Here is an 18736-nt window from a genome sequence, read left to right as displayed (position 1 = left end):
CATGAAGTTCTGAGTCCTATTCTGAACTTGGATGGATCTACAGTCTGTGTTTAGCTCCCTTGGTTCTGGCATCAGAAGATGTGATCTAAACTCTATCTCTAACTCAATTTGCCCTATATAAAAAGATCACCCTAATGAGATTCTGGTGGTGGTTATTTTCTCATCCCTCATATCATTTCTTAGGCTGACAGATTTCATTTCTTTTTGGAAGCTTTTGGAGTTGAGTGACTTGGCTGTGATTACATAGCTAGAAAGTGTCTAATGCTGGATTTGAACTCAGGTCTTCTTGACTTCTGGGCTTGTACTCTATTCAGTGTGCCATGTAGCTGACTTTAGCCATAGAACTGTCCCCAGACATAGGTTTGAACTTGTCATTCCTTTGTTGAAGAACCTTTAGTGGCTCCTTTTGACTTTTAGGATAAAATACCAATGCCTGTGTTTGGTATTTAAGGCCATTCACAATTTGGCTCCAACCTATTTTTCTAGAGGAAATAAACATTGCTCCCTGCCATGGACTCTGTGTTCTAGCCAAACTGGTCTATTTGCTTCTCTCCAAAAGTGATAGTACAATCCCTAATTTTTCCCTCCTTTACAGGCTGTTTCCTATGTCTGTAGTGTACTCCTTCCCCACTTCTGTCACTTAGAATTCTTAGCTCTCAAGAAGGATTAGTTTGAGTACAATGATGTTCTACATGAAATCTTTACCAGTCTTCCCCGAGCCCAGTCATTAGTATTTTTCCTGTGTTGTATCAAACTGTGTGTTATGGGTCTTGAGGCCTGGAAAGTAATCTGTCAGAGACTTGTCTTAAGAAAGGCAAAAAGGAGTTTATTGCTTTCTCATGCAAAAGGCTACCCCCCCCCCCCCACCCTCTGTCCAGGGAACTGTCCAGGGAATAGCACTGTCCAGGGAACAGAACGTGGTTACAGAAAGCAAGGTCTATTATACCCTACCTCGAGCTCCCCCTCCCTAACCCCCTTCCCCTTATCCGATTGACTGGGCTTCAGGGGATACACTGTATTCAGGGAAATCTTCCCCAGCATCAAAGAATGCACAAACTTTTAAGAGCAGGGACATTTCAGGGGAACATCTCCCTAACTTCATGTCAATTTCAGGCAGAAGTAGATTGACAACTCTTACTTAGTGAGACTTAAAGTTTGTTAGGTGTCAGTGGGGAAATTGAATAAGGAGAATCCTACCTCAGCTCAAGTGGAAAAGTTGTTCTCCCAACCTTCCTATGAGATCACCTTTTTGTAGTTTATGCCAGTATCTCACAGGCTCTCTGGCATGGTTCAGTGGCTCAGACAGTCTTTCCTTATATCCACACCTGGAGTTAGATTTAGAAGAATAGTCAGTTAAGAGTTCCATAAAATCTTAAAATAGCAAGCTCCAATAATCAGTCAGTCTCAGATATGACTATAATCTCACATTGGTTGAAGAACTACTAAAGCAAGTCTTAAGTAGCTTGTGTGCCTTTCTATATTTGTTCTAAATCCTGAATAAATAACATAAAATCAAATTTGTCATTTAACTCATAAGTTATTGCTCTGTTAGATGTATATCTGTTTCCCAAAGTTCTCTATCCCTTTCTAACCATGCGCAGTCTAAAAGAATAAGATGCACAAATGATAAGCTCAAACACTTACTTCATCTAATGTCCATGAAATTAATTCAAATCAAAACAGAAATATTTAACTTTTCCACCAATGGAAAACATTAACAGAGGCTATCTGTCTCTAAGCAACCTAGACTGAAATTTCCCCGTTCCCCAAACTGAAGATATATCTCATTTAATACAAGTAATTAATTCAGTCAATTGTATCAAAACCCAATTGCTTGTATATAATTTTGTAACTATAAAAACCTTATTCCATACAGATTTACCTCTATTACTGTTAATTTTAAGCCCTAAACTTAGCCTATAGGATAATGATTCAACATTGTGTTTGTATCTTTGTTTCCTTTCTTTATCCTATTGTTCCTGTATCATTCAGAAATGTTCTTATTCCAGGGAATTTATCCTTTGCAAAATTATACAAGAATACCAATTCACCCAATTATTGGATTGAAATTAGCACAAGTTTGTATTGTGCTCACATCTTCTACTACTTGTTTTAATTTCAGAAACATCCCCTAAAAAGGAATAGCCAAGGACATGACGAGATAATTTCACTCAGGAATAACACTTACATACTCTCTCTCTCTCTGTCTCTGTAGCTAACGATATTCCCCTAGATTCTGATTTAATGTAGACAACTATATGTAAGTTCAAAATCAAAACAACATTACCTGTGGTTCCAAGAGCTCAAACATCAAGTTTCACCAATCACAGCTTAGAGGCCAATACAGTTATTTTTCATTGTCATGGAGTTGCAATAAGCAATAAAGGTTTGCCAGGACTCACATACATAAAGGATTCCATTTAACATCTTTTCTTCTCAAATTTACATTTGTCCTGGTGTAAAAACCAATTGCTAAAATTCCTTTCCTTCTTTAGGAAATACATAACCCAAACAAGTTCTCTTCCTGGGGCTGATGACCTTGCCCTCACAGATGGCTTCCAAGGGCCTTGGCAATCTTACAAAAAAAGGGGTACAGACCCCAGAGAGAGGGCCTGATTCTAGTGCTCCTGCCTGCTGACTCTTTATACCTACAGGAGGACTGTTCTAAATGGGTAGAAACAATAAAAATAAAGTCTTCACCCAATCTCCTCCTTTCGCCTCCTTTCCATACACAGTAATCAATTAACAATTTTTGGTTCTAGCATTAAAAACAGTAACTTCAAATAACTTAGTTAACAATCTCAGGAATTTCACAAGTGATAACAAAATAATTTTGACAAAAACTTCTCCCTTAAAGCAAAAATAAACTTTTAAACATTGGAATTCATTGAAACCACTTCAACTCTTATTTATTCCTAAATTATTGCAGAATGAATGTAGTAGAACAGAAACCTCCAGATTAACATACAAAAATATATCCTTAGAAGAAATAGACTTAAAAGTCACACATTTTCTTTCAAGGATTCCCATGTTCTCAATAAAAAATTTACAGCACAGCAATTTTTACACAGAATTCATAAAAACCTCTCCTTACTTAACAGCTTCTTAACCCATTCTTCATTAATTTACAATGCAAATCCTAATATAACAACATATAGGCAAATTACTATTATATATTTAAAACTTGATGCAAGCAATTATCTAGGTGAATGCATTTCCACATCATCTTGCCCAGAATTTCATCTCCTCACCAGCACATGGACACACAGTATCACTTGATAATCATTTAATATAATTTCTTGATTATAGAAATTTGCTAGGCTGTGTCAGCCTGCAGTCCATGTCATTTTGTTATATGATAACTTAACTATCCCTGTAATAAGAGGTTAAAAAAATGGTAAATTGCATTCCCATAAAGTAATTTTTCTGTCCTCTTAAAATACTTACTTACACCCTCACAATATACCTACACCATATAAAATTATCACAAAGGTCCAGAACAGGATCTAGGGACAGGAGGGGTTTGAATAATCCCCATTTGTTCCCAAACCTTTTCTGGCTCCATATTTTCAACCAAATCTTTATTCATCTCTTCAAATCTCTCAGTTCCATTACTCAGACTATCCAGCTTTCCTTTACATTTTAATCAAATGATATGACAGCTTGTAAGTTATTACTTTTTATTTAAGTTCAATCTAAATAATCTTTCTCCTTTGGGTGAGGCAGGAAATGGTTAAATGCTGATTGGCCTGCCTTTCTTTGGTCTGAGAGAAAAAGAGAAATTCCCTCCCTCCTTTTCTCCCCACTTCTTTCAAGTTATCTTATCACACAGTATCCATGCTCCTCTAGTTCCTACCTGCTTACACTTTCTCGCCTTTCCCTCTGATGGGCTTTGATTATAGCCCCTTTAAAATCACACACAACTTATTTCTTTCTACTCCTGACCTGACACTTCTCCTACATTCTTTTGCTTCCTCTTACCAAACATATAAACTAAACAGTAAAATAATTTTTCTCTTCCTTTCTCTCCCTCCTTGTCCCTCCACTCCTCTGAAACTGATCTGGGAGGGTTGAAAAAGGGAGGTAAATTGGCATTTCAAGGACAGTCCAGTGCAGCCTTTCTGCTGTTGCTGGCTGGGTAAATTTGCAACATTACAAAGTATGAGATAAAACAGAGACACAGACTTTTATTCACACAGAATATCAACGCAACATATACAAATAAGACATTTGACAAAACATCAAGGAGTGCACATATAGGTTTAAATTTTTTGGCAAACCCAGTCCTTGGAGGACTTGTACTTTGGCCAGAAGAGATTTCCTCAGAGCTGAGTGCCTGCCCAAACTAAACAACGTTTAATCATTTTTTCTTTATCTTTTCCCTGATAATTTGGTAATTTCCAATTACTAAGCCTATAACCTAAAGGACTGTCTTTTGGGACTTTTGGCAGACTATCGTCCAGAATTTTGGAGGGAGACTCTTTTTCTTTGTTAGATTTAGACTGAGCTTTCCCCATGGTTCACAAGTTCTTGCTCTCTCTTTTCTCGAAAGTGAAGCTCACTGATCTTGCCTAGGGGAGCAGGTCACCCAGGTCACCAAGCAGGTCACCAATATTACTCTCTAAGAGGACTCACAGGTCTCGCTTTCCTGGGTCTGTGAGCACAAATTTAAGTGACCTTCTTACTTTGGTCTTTTCTCCCCTGTTGTATCTTCACTAACACGATCAGGAGCTCTGTGTTCCTTTCATTTTTTGCCTCTTGAGATTGTCTTTCTTTGGTTGCATTCCGTAAAAGTGAAAGGAAATCCCCCAACGGTTCCAGGACCACTGCAAAGTGACCAGGGACACCTGTTCTAGGACAGAATGGGAGACCCTTCAGCAAATAAGGGGGAATCCCAGACAAACCCTCAAAATGTGTGGCATGGGTCTTGAAACCCCCGAAAATAATCAGAGTTGTCTTAAGAAGGGCAAAAAGGAGTTTATTGCTTTCTCATGAGAAAAGGTACCCCTGCCCCCAATGATAGTCCCAGCCAAGGAATACATGGTGGTTACTGAAAGCAAGATCTATTATAGCCTAACGTGAGCTCTCTCTCCCTAACCCCCCTACCCTTATCCCATTGGCTGGGCTTCAGGGGGTACAATCTATTTGCTGAAACCTTCCCCAGCAAGAAAGAACGCACAAACTTGGTAGGAAATTTTGCAAGGGTTAGCAATTTAGGTTGGGGGGTGGGGTAGAGCATATGCTATTCTTTCTGTTCTGTGCTTAAAAACAAGATCGGGATGAAGGGGAGTTGGACAAAGTACAGGATATGTTACCTTAGCGTGCTTCTCCACAAGGTCAGCTAGGTGAAGGTACAGTTTTTCACGGGAGTGTGTTTCAACAGCGCAAGAAACAATTAACTCTTTGAGGAGGTTTCATTTCTGAGAGATCATCTCTCACATCCCCTTGAAATTACTTTTCATATACATTGTACTGCCTTATCTGTGTATATGCTGTTTAACCGCAGAAGAGTGTAATAACTAAAGATAGAGACTGTTTACCTTTTGTCTTTATATCTATAATTCTTTTTTTTAACAATGGGTACTCATAAATAACTTATTTGGAGATAAGAATTAAGCCAAGGAGATAGAATTTCTCCCCCTGTTTTCTTTTTTTTATGCTTTTAAAATTTATTTATTAGTTAATTTATTTATATTTATTTACTTAGTTTTATTATTTATTTTTAGTTTTCAGCATTCATTTCCACAAAACTTTGAGTTCCCAATTTTATCCCCATCTCTTCCCTCTCCCCACCCAAGCATTCTAATTAACCCGTCCTTCTTACCATCCTCCCTTCCCTTATCCCCATCTTCTCTTTTGTGTTGTAGGGTAAGATAAATTTCTATACCCCATTACCTGTATTTCTTATTTCCCTGTTGTATGCAAAAACAATTTTCAACATTTGTTCCTAAAACTTTGAGTTCCAACTTCTCTTCCTTCCTCCTTCCCAACCCATATCCACTGAGAAGCAATTCAATATAGGCTATATATGTGTAACTTTGCAAAAGTTTTCCATAATAGTCATATTGTATAAGACTAATTATATTTCCCTCCATCCTATCCTGCCGCCATTTCTTCTATTCTCTCTTTTGACTTTGTCCCTCCCCGAAAGGGTTTACTTCTGTTTTCTTCCTCCTCACATTTGACCTCCCTTCCCTCATCTCCCGACCCTTCTTATCCTCTTCTCCCCTACTTTCCTGTAGTGTAAGACATATTTTCATACCAAATTTAGTGTGCATGTTATTCTTTCCTTGAGTCAAATGTGATGAGTGTAAGCTTCATTTTTCCCTCTCATCTCCCCGCTTTTACTCTTCATTGAAAAAGCTTTTTATTCTGTATATATATATATATATATATATATATATATATATATATATATATATATATATATATATATATATATATATATATATATACACACACACACACACACACACACACACACACACACACACACACACACACACACACACACACACAAACACACACATACATACCTACATATATATATGTATATGTGTGTGTGTGAACTGAGAAAAGTCTCAAGAGTTACAAATATTACCTTTCCATTTAGGAATGTAAACAGTTCAACTTCAGTAAGTCCCTTATGATTTCTCTTTCCTGTTTACCTTTTTATGCTTCTCTTGATTCTTGTGTTTGAAAGTCAAATTTTCTTTTCAATTCATCAAGAATTTTATGAGCTGTTGGGGAAGAGCTAGAGTATGTGTGTCCTTCTACCCTGCCATCTGGCCTCTGCCCCCTATATCTATAATTCTAAACACAGTTGCTGGCACATAGCAGCATTAAACAGATAATTTAAAAATTTAGTTACTTTCTTTCTTCTTTGAATAAGTGTGCTATGGCTTCCAATTTGATCATTGACTTGGTATGTCTTTGATCCTCTGTCCAGAGGGGATGAAGTGGAACTCTGTCTCTTCTAGTATGGCCAGGTCTTGTTGAAGGTGAACTTGGAAGATGTAGCTCCAGTTAACATATGTGCATAGTCATTAATCACAGAGCCAGAGAAGGCAACCACATGATCAGAGTGGTACTGCCCAAATGTACAAGCACTGGTCAGCCTTTGTCACATCATGAAGGTCAAGGACATAAAGAGTTTGATGTCAATAATTGTTTGGCTTATTTATTGTAAAAGGAAGGATATGAGTGTGTTATAAGCATCTACCATATGCTGGGTGCTTTCCAGATATTATATGGGGGAATTCTGAATTGTGAATGTTTCTCAAGGCTCAGATAGGAGATCATATGAAAGACAAAGACCCTTAGTCATTTCTCTCTGGTTTGGATTGAGTACTGTGGGTGTTGAAGGAGACATGGGGCTAGAATCAAGGAAGAGATTTATGATAAGAAGGTTAGTTTCCTCCATAAGCTGACTGTAATTCACCTTTCCATACTTATTACTCATTCCATTGTTTTCCTCCCACCATATTCCAGTTAAATTGACTGTTCAATCTCCTATGTTTGTTTTTATTCCCAGGATGTACTCCCATGTTAGAATGCACTTTGTTCTCATCTTCATCTTTCAGAATTACTAGTTTTCTTCCAAACTCAGTTTAAATCTCAATTCCTACATTATCTTTTTTCCTGTTCTTTCCAGCTGCTAGTGCCTTTGCCCTGGTCCACCAAAGTAACTTCTATTTATTTTGTATTCACATATATTCTATTTCCCTATAGAAATATAACTTCCTTATTAGCAGGGATTGTGTCATTTTTATCTTTGTATCCCCAGAATCTGGCACAGTGTCTGCCATATAGTAAGTGCTTAATATTTTCTTGCTATTCCAGGTAAGGATGGACATGTGAAAAGTGCAGAGGCCTCAACTCTTCCACCTTTATTCCACTGATGGTTTAAGAAGAGCATCAGATCAATCAATAGCCCCTAAATCCAAAGTGATCTTTCAGGAAGGTGATTCATCCCATCCAGGGTAAAACAAAAAGGAGCTAAGAGCCCTGGAAGAAGAAACAGTCCAAAAATTTTCATCTCAAGGAGATCCTAGAAGCTCCCTGACTGGGCAAACTCCAGCAGTAGAGTGGATTAGTAGTTGTACTCAGAGGGCACAGAAGAGGCAAGATCCTGACCTGGGAAGCCTCAGAGGGGAGAGAAGGGCACCAAATGGCCTGATCAGGGAAAGCCACTCACTGGGCTTTGACCTTGAAGTCAAAATGAAAGAAAAAGTGGTCTAAGAAGGTGACTTAAAAAAGAATGCTCTTACGGAACAGGATGGGGAGGGAAATAGGAAAAAATGAGGAGATAGGGGAGGGGACTTCTTATAGCATATAACCACAGGATGATGATGAAGAGTCTATAAATATGGAGTAAGGGAAGGGGGAATGTGTGATGTGAACCTCACTTTCATCTGAACTGGACAGTTGAGGGTTTATCATAGTTCCTCCCCTGCACAGAGTTTTGGGGGACAAATTCATTCACCTCAGCAGGGAAATATTGGGATAGCAGGGGAATTGGGTTGTTTAGAGGCCTTGTGGGGATGGTCTAAGCAAAACAAAATCTAGTGTAGTTGTGATGGGTCATGAAGAGGAAATTCAGGGGAAAGGAAGAATAAGAATTTGAGTTGGGTACTAGATAAGAGGAAGAAAAGAGCAGTGGGACAAAGAGATCACTTCAGTTATAGATCACTGAATGTTGAGAAAACTCTTTTTTACCCTTTTTTGTAAGGAGAGGGTGTGGGGCAAAAAAGAAGAAAAAGACTAAGAGGACAGGATGGAGGGAAATATACAAATGATGGTGATAAACATAAACATGAATGGGATGCAATCACCTTCAAAATGGGATAAGGTAAGAATACCATTTAGAAAGCAGAGCCCAATGAGTTGTTTATAAGAAATACATAGACTCATGCAGAATTATACTGAGGGTCTGGGTGACAATTTAATTCTGCTTCAGGTGAATTTCATTTGTTTTTTTTTAGGCTAATTAAAAAAAACAAAAGTAATCAGGATTTCAGACAAAGCAAGAGTAAAAATGGACAAGATTAAAAGAGGTAAACTGGGAATTTCATTTTATTTCAATTCACCATGAAAAATTAATCAGTATCATTGCTTAATATATGAAGAAGCAACTAGAAGTAGCTGGATGATTCCTTTGGATAGAATGATAAGCCTGGAGTCAGGAAGACTAGAGTCCAAATCTGGCCTTACAGACACCCAGTAACTATGCCACTCTGGGAAAGTTTCTTAATGTCTGCTTGCCTCTAAGTCCTCATTTATAAAAATGGGGATAACAATATCACCTATCTTGCAGCGCTGTTATTAGAGTGAAATGAGATAATATCTGTAATGTGCTTAGCACAGTTCTTGAGTTGTAATTGGTACTTAATCAATGTTTATTTCTTCCTTTCCTATCTATCTAGGTTCACTGAATGGTATAGCATCTGAATACTTCTAGGCAGGTAGGTGTTAAGTAGCTAGGTAGTGCGGTGAGTAGAGTGTTGAAATCAGGAAGACTTCAGTTCAATTCCAACCTTAGGCATTTATTTGCTGTGTGACCTTAGGGCTGTCACTTAACCTCTATCTGCCTTGATTTCCTGATTTTAAAAGTAGGAATAGTATTTGCACAACCCTACCTCAGAGACATTTGGGTTTCACTTCTAGATCACTGAAATAAAGCACATATTGCAATAGTTAGTCGCACAAATAATTTAATTTTCCAGTGCATATAAAGTTCTATTTATAATATACTGTAGTCAATTAAGTTTGCAATGAAATTGTGTCTAAAAAAATTAACACAATTCATACGTCAAAGGACAAATCACAAAATACTAGATAATTTCATCAAAGGAAATGCCAGCAATAAGAAAACAACATTTTTGTGATTCAGGCAAAGAAGCCATAATGGAAAATATAAATCTCGAAACTCTTTCTTAATCTGAAGACTGAAACATTGGAATAATGACCTGCCCATGCCTCTCAAATAATCAGAAAAGCAATAAATCAAAAAGGTACAAGTAAACGGTAAACCCAAAATCCTGAAAAATCAAAGATGATACTAAGAAATTTGAAATTAAAACCACACCCACAATTCACGAAATTGAGAAGTAAAGCCGGGAGCTGACATTATGACCAAAAGAAACCACACAGCTAGTGGAGTAGATTAAATGAAGAAGGCACAATTATAATTGCTAGTATGAAACCTGGAAAAAAGGAATTCAGATGAAATGAAGACAAAATAAAAGAAGGTATAAAAATCTATCTTGGCCAATTGTATGCCAACAAAACTGTTCCCATGGATGATATTCATGGATCTGTACAAAAATCCAAAATGTTCAGATTAATTGGAAAAGAAGTAGAGAATTTATCTATTTTCAGAAAAAAGAAAGTAAATTAGTCCTAAATAAACTCTCAAAGTGAAGCAAGATGGATTTACACATGGATTTATCAAACATTCAAAGAACTATTCATTCCAATATTGCATAAAGAGTTACAAAAAAAGAAGAATAAATTCTCCCTGACTCTTTTTTTATTGTATGAATATTGGCCTGATATCTAAACCAGACACATAGAAAAGAGAAAGAGAACAATGTATCATTATCCTTAATGATTATAAAAAATTAAGTAAAGTATTAGTAGTGAGGTTACAGGAACAAATTAAAAAGATTATACACTATGTTCAGATTGTGTTTATATTAGAAATACTGTGTTCAATGTATGCAAAATTATGAACATTGCACTTTGAATTAATAAAAGTAATAAAAATGACATTTCATATAGTTGAAAAACTTGAAAAAAATTTATAATTTATTTATTTATCACTTCTTCACATTTACTTCCACAAGAATTTGAATTTAAAATTTTCTCCCCATCTCATTCCACTCCCATCCCAGGACAGTATGCACTCCATCCACCCCTTCCTCCAGTCTGTCCTCCTTTCTATCACCCACCTTTCTTCCATTTCCCTTCCCCTATATTTCCCTGTTGGGCAAAATAGATTTCTGTACTCCATTGCCTGTATAGCTTAATTTCCAGTTGCATGCTAAAACAATTTTTACCATTCACCCTTAGAGCACTGAGTTTCATATTGTATCCCTACCTCCCTACCCATCCTCATTGAGAAAACAAGCAATTCGATATAGGTCATACATGTAACAATGCAAACCACTTTCATAATAGGTGTGTTGTAAAAGACTAACCATATTTCCCTCTGTCCAGTCCTGCCCTTCATTTAGTCTTTTCTATCCCTTCACCTGTCCTCCCACAATAGAGTTTGCTTCTTGTTATCCCTGTCCCCAATTTGCTGTTCCTTTTCCTATCCCCCTCCCTCCCTGTCTTTCTGCAGGGTAAAATACATTTCCATATCCAATGGAGTGTGTGTTATTCCCTCCTGAACCATATCCCATGAGAGTAAGGCTCAGTTATTTCCTTTAATCTCCTCCTTCTTCTCCTCCGTTGTAAAAACTCTTTCTTCTCTCTTATGTGAGATGATTTGCTACCTTCTACCTCTCCATTTCTCTCACTCCTAGTACACTCCATTCAATAGTAAATTTTTCTTTTGGTATTCTCCCTTCATGTTCAGCTCACCATGTGCCCTCTGTCTATCTGTCTGTCTCTCTATACACATACATATACATATACACCCTTGTACATACCTATACATGTATGATATGCACATACAGACACACCTATACACACACCCATATATATGTGTATATATATACGTGTGTGTGTGTATATATATGTATATATATATATTCCCCCTAAGTACCCTAATAGTGAAAAAGGCCTCATGAGTCAGAAACAACATTTTTCCTTGTCGGAATATAAACAGTTCAACTTTAGTGAGTTCCTTAAGGCTTCTCTTTCCTGTTTATCTTTTCATATTTCTCTTGATTCTTGTGTTTGAAAGTCAAATTTTCTATTCAACTGCGGTCTTTTCAACAAGAATGCTTGGAAGTCTTCTATTTCATAGAAATTCTATTTTCCCCCTGAAGTATTATCTCAGTTTTGCTGGGTAGGTGATTCTTGGTTTTAATCCTATCACCTTTGGCCTTTGGAGCATCATATTCCAAGCCCTTTGAGCCCTTCGTGTTGAAGTTGCTAAATCCTGTGTTGTCCTGATTGTATTTCTGCAAAACTTGAATTTTTTCCTTCTGTCTGCTTGTAATATTTTCTCCTTGTCCTGGGAACTCTGGAATTTGGCTACAATATTGCTGGGAGTTTTCCTTTTGGGATCACTTTCAGGAGGTGATATCAGTGAGTTCTTTCCATTTCTGTTTTACTCTCTGGTTCTAAAATATCAGGGCAGTTTTCCTTGATAATTTCTTGGAAGATGATGTCTAGCCTCTTTTTTTGATCATGCTTCTCAGGTAGACCAATAATTTTAAAATTATCTCTCCTGTATCTCTTTTCCAGGTCAGTTGTTTTTCCAATGAGATATTTCACATTGTCTTCTACTTTTTCATTCTTTTGTTTTTGTTTTATAGTTTCTTGGTTTCTCATAAAGTCATTAGCTTTCATGTGCTACATGGAGCTTTTTAAAGAACTATTTTCTTCAATGAGCTTTTGAATCTCCTCTTCCATTGGGCCCATTCTGTTTTTTAAAGACTTCTCCTCATTGGCTTTTTGGACCACTTTTGTCACTTGGGTTATTGTATTTTTACAGGCATTATTTTCCTCAGCATTTTTTTAGGTCTTCTTTAGCGAGCTGTTGACTCACGCTTTATGATTATCTTTATCACTCTTATTTCTCTTCCCAATTTTTCCTCCCCATCTCTTTTTTGATTTTCAAAATCCTTTTTGACCTTTTCCATGGCCTGAGACTATTGCACATATATTTTTTGGAGGTTTTGGGCTTAGAAGTCTTGAATTTTATATCTTCCTCTGATGATATGCTTTGTTCTTCCTCATCTAAAAAGATGGAAGAAAATACATTTTCACTGAGAAAGTAAACTTTTATAGTCTTATTTTTTTCCCTTTTTTGGGGGCATTTTCCCAGCCAGTGACTTAACTTTTGAGTCCTTTTTCAAGTGGAAGGTATACTCTAGGGACCTGTAAGTTTTCAGTTCTTCCAAGGTGACCCAATCAAGGGAGAAGAGTTTACTCCTCTCTTGGTCTGTGATCTGATCTGTGAGCAACCACAAGCACTCTTTTCTGCCCAGGATGGGCAAGTATGAGTCCCTTTTCACTACCACCACCAGCTCCACCACACCAGCACTCCTCCTAACCCCTGGACTGACAGTCAGAACTGGGACCCAGATCAGCCACTTGATTCCCCCAGGGTCTTTAGGTAGAGGGCTCCAAAAGTGGAATCAGCTACTCCACTTGGGTCTGTAGCCAGACCACACTCCCCTCTCACCTAGGTGAAAGCTCTTTCTTATTGACCTTTGAAGCTGTATTTGGGTTTGTAAGTTTTGAAATCTGGAAACTGCAACTGCTACCGATGATTTCACACCCTGAAGTCTGCTCTAGTCTTGTCTGTACTGTGCGGCCAAGGTTGTATAGTGTTCTGCTCTGAGTCTGGTGAGATAGGCCTTTCCTCTCAGCTTTCCCAGGCTCTGTTGGGTTGGAAATCTCTTTCACTGTGTCTTTTTTGTGGCTTCTGCTGCTCTAGAATTTGTTGAGAGTCATTTTTCACACGTGTTTTATGGGCTATGGGGAGAGAACTAGAGCAGGTCTACTCTGCCATCTTGGCTTGGCCCCCTAGTTGAAAAACTTTCAAAGAAATGTAGCACTGATTTGTATTAAAAATCCATGGATAGTTTTTATGTCAACAGTAATAGCTTCACTCACAGGTTGTGGTGAGAAAGGTGCTTTGTTAACTTTAAAGTGACATATATATCTGGCTCTACATACATATATATCCTCACATGTATATAACATATGTAACAAATATTGTGGATATACTGTGGAGAGGGGGTTGATTAGGTCACCTCTGATCAATTAAGTTTCCCTCAAATCACATGGTGATATTTCAGAATATAAGGAGCAGATATCTGTGTTCATCTTTCATTTCCAAAGAAGACCATGACACTAGAGAAATGATGACATGACTTGTACTTGACTTTGTTTTGAGTGAGGGAGGGCTGTACAAGGTCATCAACCTCACTATCTTTTCCAGAGCCTTCTAGGTCCAGTGACCAGATATTCTTCAGGATGTCTGGAGATGGCTCAGGATGCAATGGGAGATCTTGGCCTTTTTAGGTTGGCCTTTTTACTTAGAGGGAGGTAATTCCCACTGAGTGAATAGGCCTCTTTAAGAAGCAGCCAGGGCCCTTTTAATGAATAAAAGAAAAAATAACAATGAACAGGTGTTTCCAGTGATAACCACTCCAAGCCAGACATTAAGCGGGGCTTAGGCAGGGACCTACTGTTGTCTAGCCCATAGGATTCAGAGTGCACTGTGTTTAAGGTTTTGAGAATGAGAATGAAGGAAGGTGGGAATGAAGGAAGGAAGGAAGGGCGGGCATCTAGCCAGTAAACCCCAAAGTCCCAAAGGAAGTGGAGAGGGAAACGGAAGGGAAAAGAGGAGTTGGGCTACCCAGCTAGCTGAGTCCCCACTCAGGCAGTTCTGTCTACTCATGCTCTGTGTTTGTCCTTCATTTCTGAAGGAGATCATGCCATCAGGGAAATGATGGCATGACTTGCAGTTAACTTTCTTTTGAGTGAGGGACCCTTGTGTAGGGTCACTAATCTCACTCTTTTTTCCTCTAGTAGTAGATAACCAAGGTAGCAAAGTATTATCATGTTTCCCTTTCAGATTTTGGAGGGGTTACATTTATAGTTTGAGTGGCTCACATGCAGAGTGATGTATTCACTGATTATAAAGGTTATGAAATTGGGATAGAACTATTGGTTTGCCAGGCCTAGAGGCCTGAGGGCTACCCGAGTCTTACCTTACCTCTATCAGAGGTCTTTGGCTGGCCAAACCAGATACTCGTATGAGAGAAGAGACCTATCAGAGTCAAACAAGGGTTGAGCTTTATTCAGGGTTCTGGTTACAAGTGCAGGGGGAATTCTTCCTTAGGAGGGAGCGAAGAATCTCCCAAGGAGGCAAAGATCTTACAATAAGAGATTGGAAGTAGAAGTGTAAGTGGGGAGAGAGGGGGAGGGAAGAGCGGAGAGAGGAAAAGCGGAGCCTTCTGTCCTGTCCGCTCCGCGCCCCTCCCGCCTAAGAGCGCTTTCAGGCTTTCCTGATCCTAATTAAGCTCTCCAGCCGCATAGTTTGCACCTGAATACCATGCTGTTAGATAACAATAGGTGTGCCCAGATCCGGGACAATCTCGAGGGCAGGGAGAGCTCTCTCCCATCACATTTCTCACGGGAAGAGGCGGAAATACACGAGATAGCTCGGTTCACCTCGATTCCCAGTCGTTTCCTGGGGGGCCTCGTGAGAACTCTAAGATTTAGAAGTTCCCACCTTTACCCGCCTGAGACTGTCCACATGGAATTGAGCTTCTATCCCCAGCATTGGTTCATCTCCTTTAAATTTTTTGGGCCTTTTCAAAGGAAGTCTGAAGAAGCATTTATATTTCTTTATCTCAGTCAACTTAAGGGAAGTTTATGTCCCTTGTTACAGAATAATAACCAAGTCCATGGAAGGGAGATCTCTGCTAATCCAGAAGAGAACTAGATGAAAGAACCTAGCTCATGAGAGAGCACGAAAGCTCTCAGTGGTGCCTGTATTGCCTAGCTTTAGTTACTCTCCTTGTCTTAGTATCTTAGTTTTTTCTCCTCTGCCAATTTGCTGGCAGTGGTAGTGGGTGAAGCTAGCAGCTGCTGTGGCAGGAAGACCCTAGCACTGCTGCTACTGGTGGCATCTACCACTTTCCTCTTGCCTGGTATTCTTCTTTTTACTCTAAGCTTCTAGCTTATGGTGGAGTGGTAGTTATGGTTATCTCTAGATTACCTTTACAGTTGCTATGCTGTCATGCCATCTGTTTGTCAGGCTTCTTGCCACCTTGACCTGAATTGATTTAAAAAAAATTTTAATCAGCTCCACATTCTTCAGAGCAATGTGGGCTTGTGGCTTCCTTCCTTTGTATCAGGAGAAGACATTTGCTTCTCAGTCAAATTCTGGCTTCTTCAGTCTGTGTTGAGTGTTAACTGCCTAAAGGCTGAGGGGGAGAAAACTAGGTGATTTCCATCTTGACCAGCTGGCATGTGTCTTGAGAATTCCCATCTTCCTAACATCCTCTAAGGACATCTATCTCAGACTCAGTGGGTCATACTGGGTGTGTATTTGCCTCTTTCGGGACCTCCATTTCTCCATAGGCTTGAGACATTTTCTCCATCTCTAATCTTTTTGGTGGAGTATGGGTGACAGAGAGGACACTGACGTATCTCCTGACCCAGATCTCTGTACCTATATTGAAAGTAACTCAGGGAGTACAAGGAGTTGGGTAGCTACTGTTTACTTCTCCTTAGAAAGGTCAGGGCCTAATGGCAAAACTTCCCTTCTAACTTCCTTCTTTCTTGTATATTACAGTTTGATCTCTCTTTTTCTTGCTTCCCACTCTGCAGACAGTAAATCAGAGAGCCACATGGGAATGGCTGCTAGCAGCTGTTCCCTCTAATAGGGTTTCTGGGAGAGACACCCATGGGTGATAGGGATCATATCTAAAGTTAAAAGCTTCCTACATTCTTTCTCTTTATTTTATGTCTCACTTTGTGTGACTTAGTGTTCCTCTGTTTCTTTTTTGCTCTCTCCTCACTTCTCTCTTCTCTCTTTCCTCCTGGGTTCTTGCCACGCTCTTCCCCTTTTCTTCTGTCTTTTCTCCCCCTCTCATATTTCCCTATTCCTGCTTATATCTGTTCACATTTTCAGTTACTTTTAATCCTGAATGACGGAGGTTATTGCTCATAAAAACAAAAACTTTGTGAGGTGAAAGGGAGCACCTTGATGTTACATACCACAACCTGCTTCCAGGTTAGATCCCATTTTCTTTTTAAGAGGTTTAAAATAATCTATATTATCGTTATCTCAGAAATGACATTCTAATATCACACTGCTTATCCATAACAATCTCCACGCTTGGGAAATTCTTTTCTTCTTTAACCCAAATCTGTCTTACTACAGCAATTTGTTTATTTCTTTCTCTTCTTTGGTCCTATAAACAATTCTCTTTTGGTCCTGTCCCTAGATGCAGATGTAGGGACATGGATGATGCCAATGGGACAGCAGTGACTGAATTTATTTTGTTGGGATTCTCATACTTGGGGGCCTACCAGAGTGCCCTCTTTTGGGGAGTGCTCTTTGTTTATTTGGTCACCTTGCTGGGCAACTCCCTGATCACCACCTTAACCCTTCTGGACCCAGCCCTGAGCACTCCCATGTACTTCTTCCTTCAACATCTCTCTATGATAGAGATCCTCTGCACCACAGCCATTGTGCCTAGGATGTTGACTGACCTCCTCTGCTCTCATCCTGTGATTTCTCCTGCCAGCTGCTTCACTCAGATGTATTTCTTTGTCCTTTTTGGCAGTGCTGAATGCTTCCTGTTCACTGCCATGGCCTATGACCATTATGCTGCCATTTGTCAGCCCCTGCATTATGCCATGTTGATGAATCAGCAGGTATGTGTGGGAATGGTGGGTGCTTCCTATCTGATGGGTAGCATCACAGGCACTACCCACTGCATATGTATCTATACCTTGCTCTTTCATGGAACTAACATTGTCCACCATTTCCTATGTGATGTTTTGCCTGTTTTGAGACTGTCAAGTGGAGACACATTTTGGGGTGAGGTTGCAAATCTTGCTCTCACCTTTCTCTTTATCATGACTCCCTTTGCTCTCGTCATATTTTTCTATGTTCACTTTCTCATTACCATCCTTGGGGTAGCCTCTGCTCAGGGTCACCAAAAAGTCTTCTCTACCTGCTCTTCCTACTTAATTGCTGTCACACTCTTCTTTGGGACTGGGGCCATTGCTTACATGAAACCAGGAGCCAATGATACTCAGGACATGGACCAACTTGTCTCCCTTTTCTACATAGTTGTAACCCCTAACTCAACCATTTTATCTATACCCTGAGGAACCAGGAGGTGATGGGAGCCCTAAGCTGCAAGGTAAGAAAACACATTTGAAGTCCTTGCATGGTCCAGTGGTTGGCTTGTCTTCCTTTTTGGTGCATTTACAGATGCTTCCCGATGTTTTCTTTTTCTTTAAATTTTATATTTTTCAAGTAGCAAACATTTCTTTGTTTTTCTACTCCCATACTTTCCACTAAAGGGAAAAGAAAAACAAAATCTGTGTTGCAATATGGATAGTCAAAGAAAATAAATTTCTAAATCATTTTTTGCCCCAATGTGCATATCATCACACCAATTTCATCTTCTGCACCAACTTGTCCTGATCATTGTACAAGGAGGGGAGCCCAAACTCCTAGATCTTCTACATAGTAGGGGGATTCCCATATGGTTAAGGTTGAGATGGGCCTCCTCTTTCAGAAGGATATCTTTCCTTTTTTGAAGATCTCAGGAATCTCTGTCAGTTTGCGTTTAACATCCTGATTTGGTAGCTGTTTTCAGGTTTGTGCTTCAAGTGCAGACTTATTGAACAGTTTTGGAGGGATATTCAGGTATGTGTTGGAGTAGAGAGACTAGGAAGCCTGTGTCTGAAGGACATAAACATGTATCTTGAAGTCTTCAAGTAGAAGGTTAGTGCTTGGGGTGGAGAGATTGTGAGATGGACACTGACTTCCTTAAGATGGCTTTTAACACTACTATTC

At 39.0% G+C, this 18736-nt stretch overlaps 1 protein-coding gene across 1 annotated transcript; it reads left to right on the top strand.

Annotated features, from left to right (window-relative positions):
• The first annotated feature begins 17163 nt into the window (after positions 1–17163).
• On the top strand, positions 17164–18039 carry LOC140531466 (olfactory receptor 10P22-like). Its single transcript, XM_072650406.1, has one exon. The coding sequence runs from the start codon at positions 17164–17166 to the stop codon at positions 18037–18039; it is 876 nt and encodes a 291-aa protein (XP_072506507.1).
• Positions 18040–18736: the final 697 nt, after the last annotated feature.

The sequence above is a fragment of the Notamacropus eugenii genome, chromosome 3 (genome assembly GCF_028372415.1).
Source record: "Notamacropus eugenii isolate mMacEug1 chromosome 3, mMacEug1.pri_v2, whole genome shotgun sequence".
Classification (NCBI taxonomy): domain Eukaryota; kingdom Metazoa; phylum Chordata; class Mammalia; order Diprotodontia; family Macropodidae; genus Notamacropus; species Notamacropus eugenii.
The sequence above is the reverse complement of the archived record's forward strand: the minus strand, read 5'-3'. Positions and strand labels throughout refer to the sequence as shown.